The following is a 20,405-nucleotide window of genomic DNA, read 5'->3' on the forward strand; positions in this document are numbered from 1 at the left end:
AAACACTCAGACTCCCTGCTCCTCAAGACAACTCCCTAGTCAGCTAAATTATAGTGCGCCAAAAAAAAAAGAGAGACTGAACACAAACACAGACACAGCAGTGGTGAGAGAGATGATAAAATTCACCAGCACTGGCTGATAATCAGTTGAGCCTCAAATCATGTTTGAGATCACTGTCACGCTGCCATGTTATGACATCATCGAGCTGGTAGTGGTCATCACCGTGTCACACATATATTGACTGGAAGTTGTGAGACTGTCCATGTAAAAATAATCTGGAGTGCAGATTTATCGGAAAGGCACCTCAAGGGCAATGATCCAAAAAAACATCGGCACTGTTCGCTTCCCACTACATTACTCACCGCACATCACTTGTTCAAGGAGCCAGAGGGCTCAGCTCTCACTCTTAATTACACACTGAGCTGTGGATGAAAGAGAAAACCAAACAAACTAGGACCAAAACACAACCGACGCGGTCCCTCGCACAAATTCCCTGGAAAAAAAACACATCACAGGGGATCCAGGAATCAAGGCAGCGGAAAATTGCCCCCGATGTACGGTCTGAATAAAACATGCAGCCTGGCATGTATATTTCAGAGGACAGCGAGAATTAGCCCACATTCAGCAGACAGCTGCGAGCCCACGCACCCAAACATAACCCAGACAGATGAAAACATTGATTGTGTTGTAAAGCAACACAACCTGCATTCACTCATACACACTAAAATACAAAGCTCAAGTCTGCACATGTTCATTCCCACATAAATACAGATCTACTACCGGGAGACGATGAAGCAGCAGAACTCACCAGCTAAACTCAGTTTGCCATCTGCCTCCGATGCCTCTGTTTTCACTCTCTGTCTGAAATCTCTGAAGATCCTTTTCTTGCAGTGCAACACGAACAGTAAAAAAAAATCAAAGCAGAGTCCGATCGAGTTCAGCACCGAGCCACGAGGAGGCTGTGAGAGGATCCTGCTTTATTACAGCTCTCAGGGAGGCGACATGAGTCTGCTACTGCCTCTACTACTCCTCTTCCCTCATTGACTCTCTCCAAACACCACGCTGCCTCCCTCTCTCTCTCTCACACTCTCCTCCTCCTCCCTTCCTCCTCCTCCCCTTAACCCACCACTACACTGTCCCTGCCTCTCTCTCTCTCCCCCCCCGCACCCAAAAAAAATGCGCTCCTCCTTTTTCTGTGCTCTCCCTGTCCTGATCCCCACACCATTCAGAGGAGCAGAGTGAACAATGCCTGCGCCGCCGCCGCTCTCAAAAGAGACCCAGGAGCAGTTCTCAGCCGGCAATAATGCCTCCCAACTGTCACCATGGAAACTAATGACGGCCCGGCCTGGCAGCAGGAGGAGGGAGCGGGGTGGGGAGCAGGGTGGGGAGCAGGGTGGAGAGGGGTGGATGGAGAGGGAGGGGAGAGTTAAGTGAGAGAGAGAGATGAGTGGAGGAGGGAGAGAGGAAGAGAAGTGGCTGTATGAAAGATGGGGGAAGTGTGTGTAAGTATCAGTGGGTGTGTCTGCACAGTTGTTGCATGAGTGTGTGTGTGTGTGTGTGAGCTGGAGAGGAGGGGAGGTTTTGGAGGAATCATCAGGTAATTGTTGAAAACACAGTTTGTATTCTCACCTACTCTACGTTTGTTAGTTATTTAAAACGATTATGCAAAAACTACACAACTGATTTCCACACAACTTGATGGAAGGATGTGGTATTGGTCAGATTTATTACATTTTGGTGGTCAGGGGCAGGAAGCAATTTTGTTTCCTTTAAAGGTCCAGTGTGTAAGATTTAGTTGAAAGGGAACTATTATTGGCAGAAATTTAATGTAGAATAATTCTCATGATGTTTTCACTAGTTCGTTTCATCTAAATTGTATGAATTGTAGTTTTCTTTACCCCAGAAAAGGCCCTTTATATATAAATACTTTATATTTACATCGAGGGGACCCTCCTCTACGGAGGCCGCCAATCTTTTTTTACATTAGTCCAGACTGGACAAACTAAACACCTTTAAGTTTTATGACAACACAGGTTCTTTTTCATGTTTGGAAGGAGAGAGTGAGGTGTGGGGTGTTCAGCTGCAACATCTAATTTCAACACTAGATATCACTAAATTCTACACACTGTAACTTTGCGTTAACTTTTTTTTACATTTTCCTTGAACTCATGGATCCTGATGAAAATAATCAGGCATGTTAAGGGGACTGATATTTATATTGGTGCAGATCCTATGTTTAAAACCAGATCTAGTGAATTTAAATGTGGCTTCATCATTGGCGTTGGTACGGGCTCTCTAGGTGTCCTTAAATGTCATATGATAATAGAGAAACTTTTATTTCAAATCATTGGTTTTCTCCAAAAGATAAGGACATTTTATTTGCAATGATATTAAACACATTTAAAAACATGTAACTTGCAAATGATTGGCAATTTGTCTTGTTAAATGAAGGAATTGATTAATTGATTATCAAGATTCTAGTAGATTATTGTTTATTTCTATTGAGCTATCCTTCAATCAAATGACAGTTTCAGTTACTAATATAAAAAACTTTCAGTATTTGAGAAGCTCAAACAAATAATAGATCCATGATCAAAATTATTGTCAAATTGTGTTTGTGTTGACGCCTTCTTTCCTTGAAAAGAATTTGTATTTCTGAAATATAAAATTAAATAATCTTGCTGTATCCTTCGGGGACCCTCTTTACCATAAGTCTCTTGGGAGTACATCCGTGTGCGACTTCCCCCCACAGACACGAGGATCACAAAAGCTGCCAGGGTGACGCGTCCAAGCTGCTCCAACCCACTTCATATGCACATATAATTACAACCCACCCCCCTCTCCATATCTCACTGTGCTCCCCCTCATCCTGCTCAATAGTTGGGGTGACATGGGCCTGAAAGACGGGGGTGACACAGCCCGACACCGGCTCTGAACCTACAGGCGAATGCCACCGATAACCATGGAAACACCACTGGAATATCCCCTGTTCCAAAATGATAACAGAGCTTTAAACGCTGAGTCTGAGGAGAGGAGCGGAAGACGGGGAATGTAAAGAGGGGGATGGGTGGCTGTGTTGGATTTGGATTCAGGAAACGCAGAAGCTTTAAAATTGAGTGCGACTGACACTGGGTTAAAATGGGCCCTGATTGATCCCCTTGTCCTCCTGTTGAAACAGCGGCAATAACTACACCCTCCAGAGTAAACCCCCTCACCTCCAGCAGCTCGTTATATAGGCCACCTCTTGCTGAACTGATTGAAATTCTCGGCACAGTGAATAATGCATCGCACTGGACAGGGGGAACAGGTGCTGCTCTCCACAGCAATTACGCTGGCTGCTCAATCCACAAGCCGGGGTGAAATATTCTCACATCAGGGGAAACGACGAGATAGAGACTCGGCACCGTGGCCGCCCTGAGGGGCAATCCAAATATGGGGGAAAACCCATTTCACATAAGAATAGAGCCGTGCCTTTGTGGGTTATCTAATGAGGCATGGTGCTCGTGCCCCCTCTTTACACCAAAGAGAGGAATGTGAGCCGTGGGTTGGGGAGGAATGTCGAACCTCTCACCACCTTGTTATCGCTTTTACTGCGATCAAGGATGCTCAAGGTAGAGTTTGGCTTTAGAAAGGGGGCAAATGGAAGATTTCCATGTCACAGCCTGGAATGAGCTCACAGAGATGGACAGGGAGTCAGTAAGAGTAAACAGAGATCAGAGGAAATGAAGCAGACTGGCACAGTTCTTCTGTCCGTCTGTCGAGCGTTACCACTCTCACTAATTACAACGATGATCCCTGTTCATCTGAGAAGAAACTTGTGTGTGTGATTACTCGTCGACTCTGTCTCAAACCCGCTGGAATATTCACGACTAGTCTAAACCTTCTCCGCTCTACTGACCTAAGGAGGGCATCTGCCACCCATCTGCTCAGTGGGATCACCAACCACACACACACACACACACACACACACACACACACACACACACACACACACACACACACACACACACACACACACACACACACACACACTTCCTTTCCTCTATTACACAGGGACAGGAAATATGACTCATAGCCTGGTTTTCAAAATTAAAAATTGATGTGTATATTTTTCCTGTTTAATATCAGAATCGAGGACGGTGACAACAAATCTGGTGCCTACGTTTCCTGTTCTTTCAGTGGATTACGCTCCAGATATCGAAGCATATGATGTCATGGTTCAACACCCGCCACGACTCCACACACACACAGACACAGACACAGACAGACACACACACACACACACACACACACACACACACACACACACACACACACACACACACACACACACACACACACACACACACACACACACACTGCAGGCCATGAAGAATTAGCCCAGCTTGAGTCAGGCGGGACCTGGTACAGAAATCAGCATAGATAAGTAAGTGTTTTTTTTTTAAATAGCTCAGATCAGTGGCGTTGATGCCTCGACACACTTGGTTTGGAGGCCTCAGCATGTGCCCTGCGGATGAGAGCCGGAAGGAGGACACTGGGCTGTTGTCATGGAGACAATTCACATTCCACAGCATGTTGACCCGACTCCAGGATTTTTCCTAAGAGCCCTCACACAGAAAGACAACACAGAGAGGCGCACACACATGAATAAATCTACACACACACACACACAAAAGTTACACACACACAAGCTCATGCTGGGAAAATGAACAGCTTTAATGTTCACACGTCTCTGAAGGTCCCCGAGTGGCAGCGAGACACAACATCCAGACAAACCTCAGCGGAGGACAGAGGTCGAGGAAGGACACAGTTAACGCAGCTGCACAGAGTCTTCCACGGTTCCTGACACACATTCATGTTGACTCACTGTGCCCGCGGATCAGGTTTCTCTGAGGGGAATTACACCCACAACCATTCAATGCACGGATCAATTGGAGCTTTCAAGCGGAAACAGGGTTCGGTCGGAGTTATGAATAACGACAGGTGATCTGCTGTGTCAAATTTAAATGCTTGGCTATACTTCTTTTGTCCTTGAATAAAAAATATCTTCAGCAGTCATTCCATCTCTCCGCTCACAGACATGTGCCCCGACAGTCACCTTTACCTTAACTCCTCAAACATTCAGATATAAAAATCAAAGAGATGTTTTAAATGAGGCTCAGGTCCTCCTCTCTCTCTCAAGAGTCAAAGCCTCTCTTTAAAGAAGAATTCATTAATATTTCACTCAGAGGAGAGTCTTTAAAGTCATGATTAATATTTAAAGCTATCCTCCTGGAGTACAGAGGTCTTATCTGAATTACAAAGAGGCTGGGGTCTGCATAATCCCACTATCTGTGTTACCCCCCCCCTCGATGGAAAGACAACATACTATAGACCTGCTGCTGCACGTTGTTAGAGCAGAGCTATACTGGTGGTGGTAAAAGATCTGGAAATGATATTTCTACACTGGTCCCATGTTGTCTGTGGGTGTTTGGCCCTAGGACGTGCGGTGGAGACAGAAACAGGGAGGAACGATTCACTGGAAGAGCAAAGAAATTATCAACAGGCTCAAGAAAATGATCCTGAATTGAATATTTAAAGTAAACTAGAAATGTCTGCTACACAAACTTCCTGAAGTCAATAATAAATATTTATACACATGTACATGGGTCAGGAAAGAACCCATTCAATTTTGGTGCAGATCCAGGAAATTCCTTTTTAACATTGCGAGATAACATTTTATTTGATTTCTTTTGAGAATCGGGTGTGAGTATTGATGGGGTTGTTTGTTTTGTTGGTATCGATTAGTGTGAGCAATTTGGTGCCGATCCAAATACAAATCTAGATGTAGTAGGTTTAAATAGGGTTTTGTAAAGGGGGTGAAGGCTTTTTTCAGTCGCTGCATGCAGGGCCAGAAACCTGTAACTAAAACCAATATGTAGCTGAGACATAAAGAGGCCTTAGCAATAAGACCTCTAGGTTTTAATTCAAGGGAACTGTTGGGCCTTGGCATATATGCATATTCTAGTGTATCACTGTAACTGTAACCCACTCCAATCTGATTCTTTTATCCATAAAATACTAGAAAACCTTGTAAGTCCCAATACTGTTATTGTGATATCAGGTAGATCTAGAATGACACATCTATTTTTCGATGTAGTTATTTCAGCTATTGACTAGTTTCAACCTTGGACCAGTTTTGATACTGTATCTGCTGCCATGTGATTATTATATAAAGGCTGAACCGTCCTTGGTTTAATTCATTACACATTCACATAATGATTTGCCCCAGTTCAAACTCCACCCTCAGTGGAACAATTATAATATTTTATTTTTATTTGTATGACCTGGTTTTTCACAACGCTGCATCTATTAAACCAGAGGGGCGGGTTAGAATTTACCGGCACTCAGCATTTCAGTAACGATCTGGATGAGCTCTTCTTCAGCCCCTCAGAAGACATAAGCAGGCAGTCCTGCAGACAGGGGAGCAATATTAGAAACAGCAGCTAATAAATACATGGGGGTTGTTATTTGATTGGGATCTCTGTCTGGATGTCAGGTTCTTTTATTTTGTGAAGCAAAGACTACATGGACAATGCAGAGATAGTTAACCACTGATTTTAGATGGTGGAAGATGCAATGTGGGTCAAGGAAGAACACATTAAATGTTGGTACAGATCCGGGAATTTCTTTTAACTTTCTTTATATAAAATCTTTCATATGTATTTCATGGATCCAGAGGGAAAAAGCAGCTTCAGCATATTTAGGGGACTGGTGTTTGAAATTTGGTGCAGCTTGATTGAATTTAAGGGCACTGCTGGGCCTTGGTGGAGGGACGTGCTCTATACTGAGTGCCCTTGTAGTTCCACTGTCACCCCATGGTGTGCATGTCCTTGAGTATTGTCTTCAAAGGTGTGATTCGAGTGAACCTCCCTGTGATAGCTTGTAACTATTAAAGGTGTGACTGTGTGCATGTGAGTGTGTGTCCACCCACAGTGCATTTGGTCATCAGATGAGCTGCAGGCTCATCTTTCCCTACAGCGCCCAGATGGCCTATGATTATACACGGCTCAGTAGAGATTAGTGTGCAGCGCTGGCAGAGATGGAAATAAGAGAGTAAAAATAAATAGTTCAAATGAGGAAAAGGTTGGCACAAAATGATTTGGGAACATCGGCCGTGTCAGGTCAAAGAAACGGAGTGTGTGTGAGGATGCAGGGCTGCTAGCGTCACCCAGCGCAGAATAAACAGAAGGCAAACGTGCACAAACACCTCCATCTGCAGAGAAACACGAGACCTTTCAGCTGCATCATTTCCACGGTTCTTTTTGGCTTTTAGCTTTGTTGCAGCCCAAAATTATAATCTCAGATTTCATGTGTTGCATCATGTTTAAGAGGACGAGGCGTGACAGGGGTAGCAGGTGATGGATGACGGAGGTCTGCGAGTGCCTGTGTGTGTCTGATGGGAATATCTCAGGCAAGGAATACACACGAGGGCATTTATCACCAGCAACATTTGACATGATTGATCGCACACTGGAAAGCAAACTACACCCAAAAGAGCAATGTGAAAAATGATCAATGCTTCACTGAACCAACAATATTTAACTCTCGGTGTGTTTACTGGCAGAACTTCCTCTGGAGGGGAATCTATGCTAATAACACTGATATCTGTTTGAATGGTGCCTCTAGACAGAGCTGGTGAAAATGTAATTAAATCATAAAAACTCCATGTTGCAGAATTTCATTAAAAACTTTTTTAAAGGAGCCATCTACTGGGCACAGTTGCAGTGACATGCCCCTGACTTCAAGACAAAGGACTCAGAACAGAGAGAGCAAAGGCAGAATGCAAAACATCCAAAGCTCGCTCTTGTGAATGAATCGACACATTCATACCTCAGTCAGCTCACTGAAACTGAGATCAGCACTCCACTCATATTTCTTCCACTGAATGAGATACAGCAATGACGCAATCCTGCACCGGGAGTCAGTAAAGAGAAGCCCACAAGCTACTTATTGTAATAGGGTTGAATCTTGTTGTGGTTATGAATGCTTTACCTATAAGTGTATTGCTGGCTCTCTCACCCAGCCGTCAAATAGATTAGAGCAGGATGAGTCGCGTCTGGGTGTTCTGTTTTTGAGTCGGGCACAGCGGCAGAGTCATGATGCAGGGGACCAGCACAGTGTGTGTGTGTGTGTGTGTGTGTGTGTGGGTGTGTGTCCGGACAATGATAGATGGCAGTATAACAACCTCCAGCGCTGTACTTCACATTTCAAGGGTATTTTTGGAAGAAATGAATTACAACAATTTAGCTCCAGGCAAGTTTTTCAGAAAATCAGCTGACATACATGCATGTGCCTGAAGCAGTTTTTGTTTTATAACATTTTGACCTTTCAGGATCAATGTTTACCCAATGAAGGGTTTGTCAGTGTATTAGGAGCTTGATGAAAGAAAAAAAATGCTGAAAGCCTGAAATTGAGGAGGACAATCCGCAGCGGGCCACAGGAAGAGGATCCATCTGTGTGGATGTAGCTCTCATCTCCTCGTTAGGTGCAGGGTGTTGCAGCCGCCCTGTGATGAGAGCTGGGAGAGGGAGCGGCGCAGTGCGGTGGCAGTGGAAGCCGACAGGTTCAAATCTCCGGGTGACAGTTTAGAACAAAAGGAGGATCTCAGGTGACACAACTTGACACGAGGAGAGGGGAAGCTCTTAACTACTGTTGAAAATGCAAGTCATCACAAACTGCAGCCATTAAAGTGGTAAATCAGAGTCCACACCTCGCTCCAACTAGATTTACTGTCATGCAGTTATATGCCTCTGCCAACCAATGCAGTGTCAGTCCCTGCAGGTGTTCATGTTCCACTGAAATCTAATCAGTTTATCTCCAAGTCCAAATGTCAATTGTTCAAAAGTTATTGTTCAAGAGGCCAAACACATGTTTTTTGAATCCATCGTGACCTTTGACCACCGAAATATAACCAGTTAACCTGTGAGTCTTAAGATACATTATTCACGAGGCAGAAAATAGTTATGTGAGGTCACGATTATCTTGACCATTGACCTCTGAATTCTAATCAGGTCGTCCTTTATCAAAGTGAACATTTCTAACAAAATTGAGAGGATCCTCTTTAGACGTTCCTGACGTACGTGTTCACAAGCCAGAAAATGTGTTTTTGAGGTCACAGCAACCTTGACCTTTAACCTGTGAGCAGTTTTACCTTGAGTCCAACTAACGGTTGAAACTAATTTGAAGTAATTCTGAGACATTGTGTTCACAAGAATGGGACGGAGAGAAGGACAACCCAAAAATATGACACACCAGCCACTGGTGCAGAGTCGTAATAAAACAGCTCTACTTTGTTTCACAAAGTCATCACAGAGTCAGAGGGGCACAGTGTGATAAATGGCTGCAGAGAAGCACAGACTATAATAGGAAAAAGCAGAGGAGATAGCCGAGGGTCAGGGTGAAGCACCTCCATGTCACCCAGACTGAGAGCAGCTCGACTGCTGAGCTCCAGCTCTGTCTGGAGCCCAGAGAGAGAGAGAGAGAGAGAGTCAGTGAACCAACACGCAGAGTCGTGATGATGGACAGAAAACGTTCGACAGCTGTTTACAAAGATGTTTCAAAATAAGGTCATGAAAGTCTTTTTGGCTTGTGACGCCTTGAAAGCTCATCACTGGATGCACCAATTAAAACAAAAAGCTTTTCCATCGATTTATCCTGAATGGTACAATATGTCTTTGACAGACCTGAAGCGTTTCACCCTTTTATTAACTCACAAGAAAAACTGAAATGATGATGTCTGAAAAATAAAGTAAATAAACACCTTGTGGGAGTTCTGACCCACAGACTCTTTAGTGATTATTTATTAAAGTGAGAGGAAGAACAAAGTCTCTTGACTCCTTCTTGAATCCTGCTGCTGCCGGGTGGGATGAAGAACTTTACAGGAACGACATAACAGTGCCATCTAGTGGCACAATAACTGCTGCACACTCAACAGAGCAGAAAGATTTCTATGGAAAACTGCTCTGGTCGGCAATAAGATCCACATCTGATATAAATCACATTTGAATTAATAGAAGAAAGGGTTCAGGAGGGGGGCTGTAAAAGCTGTTTCTTCTGCTTTATTACATGAACTACTGAATCAGCGTTTTATGAATGACGGTAAATTTAGAGATTTAAGAGGAAGAAGAAGATTCTCACGAGTCGAGTGTAAGGGAGAACAAATGTGCACTCATCATGTACCACAAATCTTTTCCACTGACAGCAGCATCTTTCCTCGACAAAACAGCAAATTACAGCAGGAAGAACAAGACGCTTGCAAAGACACACTCGTGGCAGTTAGGACTTTTGAACGAGGGGGACCATAAACTGAATGCTGCCAAAAGAGAAAGGCTGCTAACAGAACAACTTTCACTATCTGGCAGTGTCTTGTAGTGAACTAAAAGAGAGGCCTGTTCAAGCAACAGCGTGGCGTTTAAAAAGGAGCTCGTCTGTGTCAGGCGTAGACTAAAGAACAGAGCAGGGAAATGTTTCCTGCAGACTGAGAGGCCCCGAGGCTGCGTCGCACATTTTTATGTGTTAAATTAAAAATTATAATCATGTGTGAATGTCAAGAAGGGCAAAAAAGTGTTGGGGCTTAGCAGCTAGATCGACTCTAGCCCAGATTTATTCTGTACCAACAATATGCAGGGTTACAGGAAGGAAGAGAAAAGGGAGAGAGACAATGGTTAATGACAACAGAAGGGCAGAGCAGAGGGGGGCGGAGGGAGGAAGGGCACCCAGGGGAGAGAGCGTGGAGAACTCAACACAAGCCGCCTTTGTTGGCTGCAATCATCCAGACTAGGAAGACATTTACAACATGGTTTATGGCCGTATCAGGTGAGCCAATGTGAATGGCGACGTGTGTGCTGTAATTAAGAAAGGTCGGTGGGGAGGGGAGGGTGAACTAAACTGAGACATTAGGGACATTAAGTTCTCAAGAAGAGCGTGTACAGTTTGCATGATTATTTTCTTTAGATTTTATTTTTTCACCGAGCCAGTGGTTTAAATCTCACACTGGTCTAAAAATCTACCACTGGAAATCTGATAATCAATCATCATTTCACTGTCTGGAGTATTGAACAGCGTCAGCACAAGGAAGTGCTTTGACAAACAACATCGATAATGAAAGAAAACACCAAATTCACACCGCCTGTTTGGCTACTGGATGTTTTTTTAATGCTGCACTCTCAAAGTGACGAGCGTCCTTGAAATCACAACCAGAATCCCACATGAAATAATGTAACCTTGTTAAAAATAATAAGGTTAAGTAAGTTCCTGGAAGATTTATATAGTAGAGAGAAATCTATAAACTTTTTACATATATACTGGACAGACTTATTTCAATATTTGACACTGTTTTAAACATCGAATATCGACAAATACATAAGATAAATAAACTAGATACTGATAAGACTGATATATTTTCAACAAATCATATGAAGAGTCCCAAAGCAAAACACTTTACTCCATCGTTCAGAACGTTCTGACTTTCCCAGCCTGTTTGTGGAGCTCAGCCTGTTAACTAATTTATTTCTACTGAAGAGGTAAATCTTTAAAATAGGTCATGAGTTTCTTTTGGTTGGACACTGTAGATTTTACACAAATAGGAAAAAAAAAAGGTGGATTTTCTTACAGACATAGACACATAGTCTACACAGATACAGATCTATAGAGCATTCAATAGGTATAGATTTGTTGCACACGGGATTATTTACAGCAGCAGGAAACTTCCTCACAATAGACTGCAGAGCACAATGCTCATATCAATCATAATCAATGAACTATTTTAATTGTGTACCACATTGATATTTTCAATAATACAGGAGTTATCTACATTTACTTACAGACATGTCTCTGTCTGTGGCTTTGCTATCACGAGAGCAGTTCATCATATTGGCTTCACACTTGGCATCTGTGTTGTTAAGGGCCCAAGAAAGTGCAGTGACAAATTTGGTGCAATCCGGACACACAAAATGTTCAATATTACTTTGAATAAAACTTGGGACTCATCGGTGTAAGTCATGTCGATCACGACAACAGCAACAACAACAGACTCTGCGGTTCAGGCTTCATAGACTCCTGCTGCCAGTCTTTACGTGCTGAGGCTCAATTACTGAAGGTCACTTCCACAGTTTCAAACAGAAAGCTGCAACCAGCATCACCACAGGTCAAGCAAACGACCCCCTCCGATCAGGCAGGTTTAGAACAGGCTCTGCACGTTAGCACAACAATGGACTTCTATGACACAGGCAAATCTTCCTTTCAATCAATTGTTGGAACAGTTTTTATGTATGGCACATCCCAGAACCCATCCTTTATATTTGATTATCGAAGTGTCTCACAGTCAGAGTTCCGTGTTGATGTGAACCCGAACGTGAATGCTTACCATCTAACCTAGAGGTGACCTCCACCTGGCCTCCATCTCCTCCTCTTCCTCCCTGCCTCCCTGTTCCCCTGCCTCACCCCAGTGTGTACAGGAAGCCCTGCTTCTAGAGCCCCTGCTCTTCTGATGATCAGAGAGGAAAAACACAATGCCTTCAGTGTGCTAGAATGGAGCTCCACTCATAAAACACACACACACAGAGAGACAGAGAGAGAGAGAGAGAGAGAAATAGAATGGAACATGCTTTTACTATTAAGGCCTTTTTTTTTCTTTCCATATGACTTTCCCAGGAAAATCCCCCTCATCAGGGTCGGTCCAATCCAGACAGACAGTAGACTGGAGAAGACACTCCGATACAGACAGACACAGACGGCTGTGCAGAGACACTGACCTTCTCTTCCTGTGAGTAATGCCCCAAAAGACGTTTAGAGGGTGAAAGGTTACTGAACTTGACCCTTTCTCTTCTCTGTTGTGCTGATTTCTGATTATTTTTCCCATTTTTAGAAAGGCCTCGAGGAACACTCCATCTCTCTCTCCATCTTAAACCAGGCACCGTTTAGCCTCTGACTTCCACACAACTTGATCTACCTCGACGACCAGGATGAGATTAGATTAGTCTCTAGGGTAACACTCGATGTTTGACATGCTTGTCCTTTATTGGGTGACACTGAGTATAATTCTGTCCATTTCTCGAAGGCCTCAACAGTTGGTACCATTTAGGAAATCTAGGTCACTTCCGCCTTCTGTGCGTGCGTGTGTGCGTGTGTGTGTGTGTCAGCCAGACCCTACTTGAAGCCAAGAGACCTCCAGTATAAACACATATTGCAGGAAGGACTGCTGCTCTGAACAGAAACATCCTAATACCAAACAGCATTCTACTCAACACTCCTGCCACCCCTTCTGTCACGTTCCAGCTCACCCAAAAAGAATCTGTGAAAACTTTCTGTTCTTCAAAACACTCAAAGTGTCAGTGTGATCTTCTGGTGTGGACGGACATGGCCTGTGTGTTGCATCACAAGGATACAGACACCAACTCTATGAAGCTCTCCAACCACGGTTGTTGTACAAGAGGTTATTCTCCTACAAACTCTGATATTAAATATAAAACATTTAATTGATTTGAGGGAATTCAAGAATGGCAGTTCAGGACCAACAGTCCCCTTAAATTCAATCAACCTGCATCAGATTTCACGCACTCATAAACATCAATCCCCTAAATGTGCCCGATTTGTTTCATCAAGGTCAATGAATATTTCCCATGGAAAACTGTGGAAATGTTGAAAAACGCTCTATATTGTAATATTAAAGAAAGTAAAAAAAATCCTGGATCCATGCCCTGATCTGTATCCCCACCAAAATGTAGTGTGTTCTTCCCTTTCCAATATCACATCCTTTTGCCAGATTTTGTGTTATTCCTTCCAGTAGTTTTTGTGTAATACTAACAAACAAACACCAGGGCACTAAGAGACTGAATACCTCTTGAATGTACGATACTTCAAATGAAAATTCCAGAGATCTTTGTTGAATTACTCATAACTCACGTCCATATTTTATGACGCCATATGACTTCATATTTGGGCCTTTAATCAAAAGGGTTGGGAAGCCCAGTCTTGTGGCCTACGTCACACGACACACAGGACAGTTAGTTAGGTGCGGTAAGAATTGTCACAATGCAACAACAATTACAACATTGCTCTATAATTGCATATGCTACAACAGTTTGAATGGAATTGGAAACACACCTCTCAAAGGAGCGTGCCTGAAAATGATTGAAGAACCTGTTGAACAGGAGTTTCAGTCTAACGCCATGATGTTTTCACACCTGCTTATAGAAGTAGTAAAGACACCAAAACAAACCAGTTTCGTATCCTCCGTGGTTCAGTCCCTGTGTCATCCTCCTTCTGTAAATGTGTCTAATGTGTACCTGCTGTCTAATGTTGAACCTGCAAAGCTAATAAACCACTGTCTTATCTGGTGCAAGGTTGGACACGGGTCATTTAACACAATCACTGTGACTGCTTCACATGACAACAGGCATTTACATTCTGATAGAGAGCACAGGAAAAAAACACTTTCTAAAAATGATGTGTTAGAAATCACAATCACATCAGAGCCACACACACACACACACACACACACACACACACACACACACAGGAGGGATGTCTTAACTGAAGACACACACATGACCACCATTGGGAAAATCAATGTGACACTCAGACAGGCCGAGGAAGAGCCTGAAGCTTCAGAACGGCATTGAAGCTGAGTCATGCTGCCTCTCTCTCTCTCTCTCTCTCTCTCTCTCACACACACTCACACACACACACACAGAGGGGATAGTAGATATTGGTGCTCACAGGAATACATCAACATGTTTAAAGAACGGTCTGCTGGTCACCTTGAGATCGAGCAGTAGCTTGTTAGCTGAAGTGCTTCAATAATTTCCCAAATTGGGATCAATAAAGAATTGGGATCAATAAAGAACATCTATCTATCTATCTATCTATCTAACACTTTAAAGGAATTATTGAGCCCTTAATTTAATGTACGACAACAATCAGTTGGCTCATACAAGCCAAGACAGCTGGAGGGAAAGTATGGCAACAGGAAATCTTCCATCATCCACCACATTTACTTCTTATCTGGAGACGGAGACAGCTTCCCAGTTTAACAGTCCATTGTTATTTTGATATTACTGTCTTCTGCTCAAATGTCATTGACATAATAAAAAAAACATTAAATAAATGAACCCACTAGTATAAGAAGATGTTGTCTATTTCAATCAATTAATAAAAATCCTACCTGGTGATTTGGACCCAACTGTCTCCAGACATGTAACACTGCAGTACAGTAGTAACGTAGAGTCTGTGGTTCATACCTCATTAGTGATGTTCTGATACCTGCATCGAAAATACCTCTGCTACTGCTGAAGATACCGGCTCATCAGCAGGTACGCAAATCTACCTACCGATCCTACACCATGTCTTTAAAGTATATTGAGCTGCTTTCAGATCATTTTCATAGATTTTTCTGAGGTACTGTTTGTGAGAATGTTAACGTCTGATTCAGTAACTCTGGATCATCCATGATCAGAGAATACAGCAGGAAGATACATAAGAATAAAAATATCTCAGGATGAAAAGGAGGTGTCATACACGTAGAAGATTTCAGCAAAGATGTCAACTCGGAAAGACATTCAGGAGCTTGTGGTGATGAGACCAAAACATGTCAATTCTGCAGTGGAAGTTATACATCAACAGCAGGTGCCTCCCTTCACCTGAACACTTGTCCTGTTGTCTGACCAGGACAATCTCCTGCTGCGTTCTGCATATGTGAGAGGCGACCTCTGGAAAATGTTCAGACCCAATACTCTGATGTTCATACCTGAAAACCTCTTTAGTTTCACTGATGTATTTTCCCAGAAATCACCAAAACCAAGATCCAAATCAGATTTTGCACTAAACTGCCACTGGCGAGTGATTTCCAGTATTGTAGCGTTAGCCACCGCTAGCTGAAATGTCAGTAATTTGTCAATAAGTCCCACAAGTAAAATAATGATGTGAACTGTAAGCAAGCGTTGTGACAACCACGTTGTGACAACCACGTTGTGACAACACTAGCACTGGGCCAGGCGACAATGAAAGAAATAATTACTGTGATACAGGGTTAGTCACATACAGCTGTAACAATACAATATATACTGTATGTTGTTTTATTAGTCACTGGTATCAGTTCAGTTCTTGATATCAGCCAGTAAGTCCAGGTATCGGAATCAGTATCGGAAAGGGAAAAACTTTATCTGAACATCTCTCGTCAACGTGACCTAAAAAGTAAATCGACTTCCATTAGACTTGGAGCGAGATGACAGACTTTGGAAGTGAGAGAAACAGCAGGAGAATCTGAGCTGAAAACCAAGTGGGAACAAAGGGAGCCGGGCAGATAATATTCTCACCATCCTCTCCTCCAACTCCTGTGTTCTGTGTTTATCTAACACGGAGGGGAGATGTTTACATTGGCTTGGTTAAACACAGACAGGCCCAATAGCCTTTGTTAATAATAAATAACCTAAACAGCCAGTCAGGGGACGTCCACGCTGCACGGAGGACTATGCTGCCAAAAAATGTCGACCACCGTTGTCCCACATCTGTCGGACGAGACACGTTCGCACAGAGTGAAGTCTGTCGAGAAAAGTTTATGGAGTGGGAAACCAGTCTGAGGCTTGAGGTGGAATTCAAACTGAGAGGCGTGCTATCTATCCGACCGCAGTTTATTTGTGATGTGGTCTATTTTAATAGATTCTCCGATGATTTGATGTGAGCAGCCTACAACCCTTTTGACCCTCCCATCGTAAACATAAAAATAAGCATTAGAGAGTGCACAGGCTGGTTGGATTCCCATGTGGAAGGAATAGAGTTGAGGGGAGTTTAGAGAAGAAAAAAATTTGATATATTTCATCCGACGGCAGTTGCAGCGAGAACCTGTGTGTGTGTGTGTGTGTTGGGGAGGGGATTTAAGGCAGGCAGAGCGATGAGGGGGCAGAGGAGATTGATCTGGGACAGTGTGGGAGAGAAAGAGGGAAGTGCAGAGAAAAAAGAGGGAGAGCGAGGCCTTGGGAATGAATGTGTGTGTGGGAGAGAAACGATACACCGCTGGACTGCCGGAAAAAGAAAGTCAGCCAGGAGGACGGCAGATCAATTCCTCCCCCGAGTCTCACAACAAACATACTCTTTTTTTTGGTCTCTCTCTCCCTTTCTCTCTGCATAGCTCACCTCTGCTGCAGCCTGATATCGCCCCATCAGCACTCCATCCCTATCACTCTTATACCCTCCCCCTTTCTTTGTCTGCATGCTAGCACTGTATTCTCAGGCCTCCTGTGAACTATCTCCAGATTTAGCTGAGATTTGAATGGAGTTCCTGTTTCAACTCACTGCTGTGATTACTTGGAGGGGAATATTAAGCCAGATGCCCCAGATGTGTCATCTCAACACACATCTGGACACGGAGAGTTGATTATAGACTTTGTGATTATGGTGGAATACAAATTGAGAAGTATAGAATCATCAAAATGACCAGTGTATGTAATGAAGAGAGGAAAGAGGTCAACAACTCCGCATCACATACACACAAACTCTCCTCTACTCAAATTATATTTAACACACACACACTTTAATTTAGACTTTGGACAGCCAAACCGAAGCCTCATCCCTGACCTCAACCAGGACCAATTAATGGTTAACTCTAACCTTAACCTGGACTAACTTAACTTAACTTAACAACAAGTCACACACTATTAACAAGTCACACTCTATTAAAGCTGGACAAGGTCCTACAGAGCACACACACACAAACACATACACACTACTGCAGAGAGGAGGATGAATGACTCCTCTCAAAATTATTAATATAATTGCGGTAATCGTGCGTGAGTCTGTCTGTGTGTGAGTGTGTGTGAGGAGGGGGTCCTGCGTCAGTCTGGGGCAATGGTGAGGTCAGGAGCCTTTCCTCAGGGTTTGGCACAGCTTTGCTCCTATTCTTGCCATGTCAGCTCCCCAACACACCGTGTGTGTGTGTGTGTGTGTGTGTGTGTGTGTGTGTGTGTGTGTGTGTGTGTGTGTGTATCTGTTTGTGTGTGTGTGTGTGTCTGTGTGTCTGTGTGTGTGTCGGTTGTTGTGGGGCTGATGCAGGCCTGCAGCTGCCCCGCTGACAGCTGGCAAAAGCATTTTGGAATTTCAAATCCTGTGCGCAATGGAAGCCGTGGCCATTTGGGGAACAACTTCAGAAAACCTCTCCCAGCAGAGTTTCTTCTTCTCAAACAGACACAGAGAGGCAGAGCCGTCCGGATTTCTAAAAACTCACCAGTAGCTGAAACCCCCTGCATCCTGCACAAACTTCTTCTCCGGGTCTTTTCTCTGCTCAGCGCGTCCTTTTTCCTCTCGGAGAAACTGGCAACAACAGATTCTCCTGCGTACGGAGCGTCTCCACTTCTCCTCCTTTCCTGTTGTCCCACAGAAAGTCCAGCGAGCCACACACACACACACACACACACACACTCAAGGACGTTTCATGGTTTCCCAACGGACTCCAGCGAGTTTTGCCCGGGTCATTTTTTTGTGCCGAGTACCGAGCAGTGTAGTTTCCTCCGTGCGCTCCTCTCTCCTCCCTCCTGAAGAGAAAAGCCTCCTCTCTGAGCCGCTCGAGGAAAAAAAAAGGAAATGCGCGCCCCTGCTTGTGCTGTGCGCGAGCACGATAACCTCATTCATTGGGTGAGTGAATGCTAGAATAAAAGATGTGTGTTGGAAAAAAAGGAAATAACTTAATAAATGCTATTCTTGGACTCATCACTTGACTGTAAAGGGACAGTTCACCCAAAAATGAAAATGCACTCATTATCTACTCATCACTATGGAGGGGTGGGTGAAGTCCACAAAACACTTTTTGGAGTTTCAGGGGTAAACAGCGTTGCAGCCGAAACCAATACAATTTGAGTAACTGGTGACCAGTTCTTCAAACGTAAAAAAAAAGGCAGAAAAAACCCATAAAAGCCTCCATGCTGCTCCTGTGGTGTCGTCCAAGTGTCCAGAAGCCCCGACATTCACATTAGACTCTTAACAGTTTCATTTACACCATGTTTTTAGCCTAAATAGTGAAGTAGTGATGTCACCGTGCACCTGGCACGTTCCCTTAGTTTGAGTGTGCAAACGTGAACGTGGCTCCAGAAGAGGATACCGAGTTGCATTTGGACTAAAAACATGGTGTAAATGACGCTGTTTCATTCAAATTTGAATGTCAGGACTTCTGGACACTTGAATGACACCACAGGAGCAGTGTGGAGACATTTTATGTTTTTGTTTCTGTTGTTTTTTTACGTTTAAATAGGTGGTCACCATTTACTTAAATTATATTGGATTTGGCTGCAACGCTGTTCACCCCTTCAACTTTAAGTGTTTTGTGGGCTCAGACCCCTCGGCATAGTGGTGAGTAGATAATGAGTGAATTTTTGCGTGAACTATCCCTTTAAAGCAGCTCCCACAATCTAAGAGTCAGTTTTCTAACAGGCTACATTTGCAGCCATGATGTGCCCACTGGCACCGAGAGGCATGACATGACATGACAGTGTCACGTGAAGGCATGAAATGGATGAGGCCTAGTTCCAGAGATGGCTCTGCTTAGAAGAATCCACAGCTGCCTATTAGTGTGGGGGAAAGAGGCTGGAACTCAAATACTAACTGGCGACGCGTTTCCATGTCGCTGCTCATCTTTTAATTGATTATCTTGAGTTCCCAGGCAGCTGAACGGAGGCTGTCAGCTGCCTCTGAGAATCACTGCAAACAGTAACAAGAAACTCTCAGCAGCAGGACAAGTATTGACTTTGCAGTTCACCATAGATATAAAATCACATTTCATTTCCTGGGGGGTATATAAGATTACATATATAAGGGCCACAACCTTTGGTGGTGGAAGTAACTAAGTACATTTATTCAAGTACTGCAAGGTTGTAAAGTGCCTAGAGATAATATATGTTGTAATTTGAAGCTATGCAAATAACATTGAATTGCTTTAAACTTCTACTCCACATTTCAAATTAAATACTTAAATAAATACTTAAATACTTAAATGAATGATATTTTTGGACTTTGACCTAAAACACTTTGGCTTGTTTTGAATATTTTCAGATTGTCTCTTTACTTTTAATTCAGTAAAGTATCCATGTGCTTCCTCCACCACTGCCAATCTGTATGTGTCAAGTAATAAAGTTTTCAAGCAGGAGCATGACTGTGTGGTCGCGAACCCTCATTGCCCCTCTCTCTGTCTGTCTGTCCGTTCAGCCCTCCATCTTTTTCAAGCTCGTGTCGACTCAGCCACGCGTCATTAACCCCTTTTTGCTGCACGCTTTGCATCTGTCTCAGATCAACACAGACAACAGCAGGGTCTCTAATGGTAATGCCTCCCTCCCTCCCTCCCTCCCCCCTGCCTGGCTGCTGTGCACACAAAGCCATTGACA

At 43.6% G+C, this 20,405-nt stretch overlaps 1 protein-coding gene and 1 long non-coding RNA gene across 2 annotated transcripts in view; one reads left to right on the forward strand and one right to left on the reverse strand.

Moving 5' to 3' along the window:
• fgd (faciogenital dysplasia) overlaps positions 1 to 18,602 on the reverse strand; it is a 51,913-nt gene extending 33,311 nt beyond the window's left edge. Inside the window, exon 1 of the mRNA XM_069526713.1 lies at positions 18,260 to 18,602. Within this exon, the coding sequence (XP_069382814.1) occupies positions 18,260 to 18,281 (22 nt within the window). The 5' untranslated portion in view covers positions 18,282 to 18,602. The remainder of the gene's footprint in view (positions 1 to 18,259) is intronic.
• On the forward strand, positions 10,744 to 13,154 carry LOC138410484 (uncharacterized). The gene is made up of 3 exons (XR_011243192.1): positions 10,744 to 10,857; positions 12,694 to 12,805; positions 12,908 to 13,154. It is a non-coding gene; the product is annotated as an uncharacterized lncRNA (long non-coding RNA).
• Positions 18,603 to 20,405: the final 1,803 nt, after the last annotated feature.

This window comes from Paralichthys olivaceus, chromosome 6, assembly GCF_024713975.1.
Source record: "Paralichthys olivaceus isolate ysfri-2021 chromosome 6, ASM2471397v2, whole genome shotgun sequence".
Lineage (NCBI taxonomy): Eukaryota > Metazoa > Chordata > Actinopteri > Pleuronectiformes > Paralichthyidae > Paralichthys > Paralichthys olivaceus.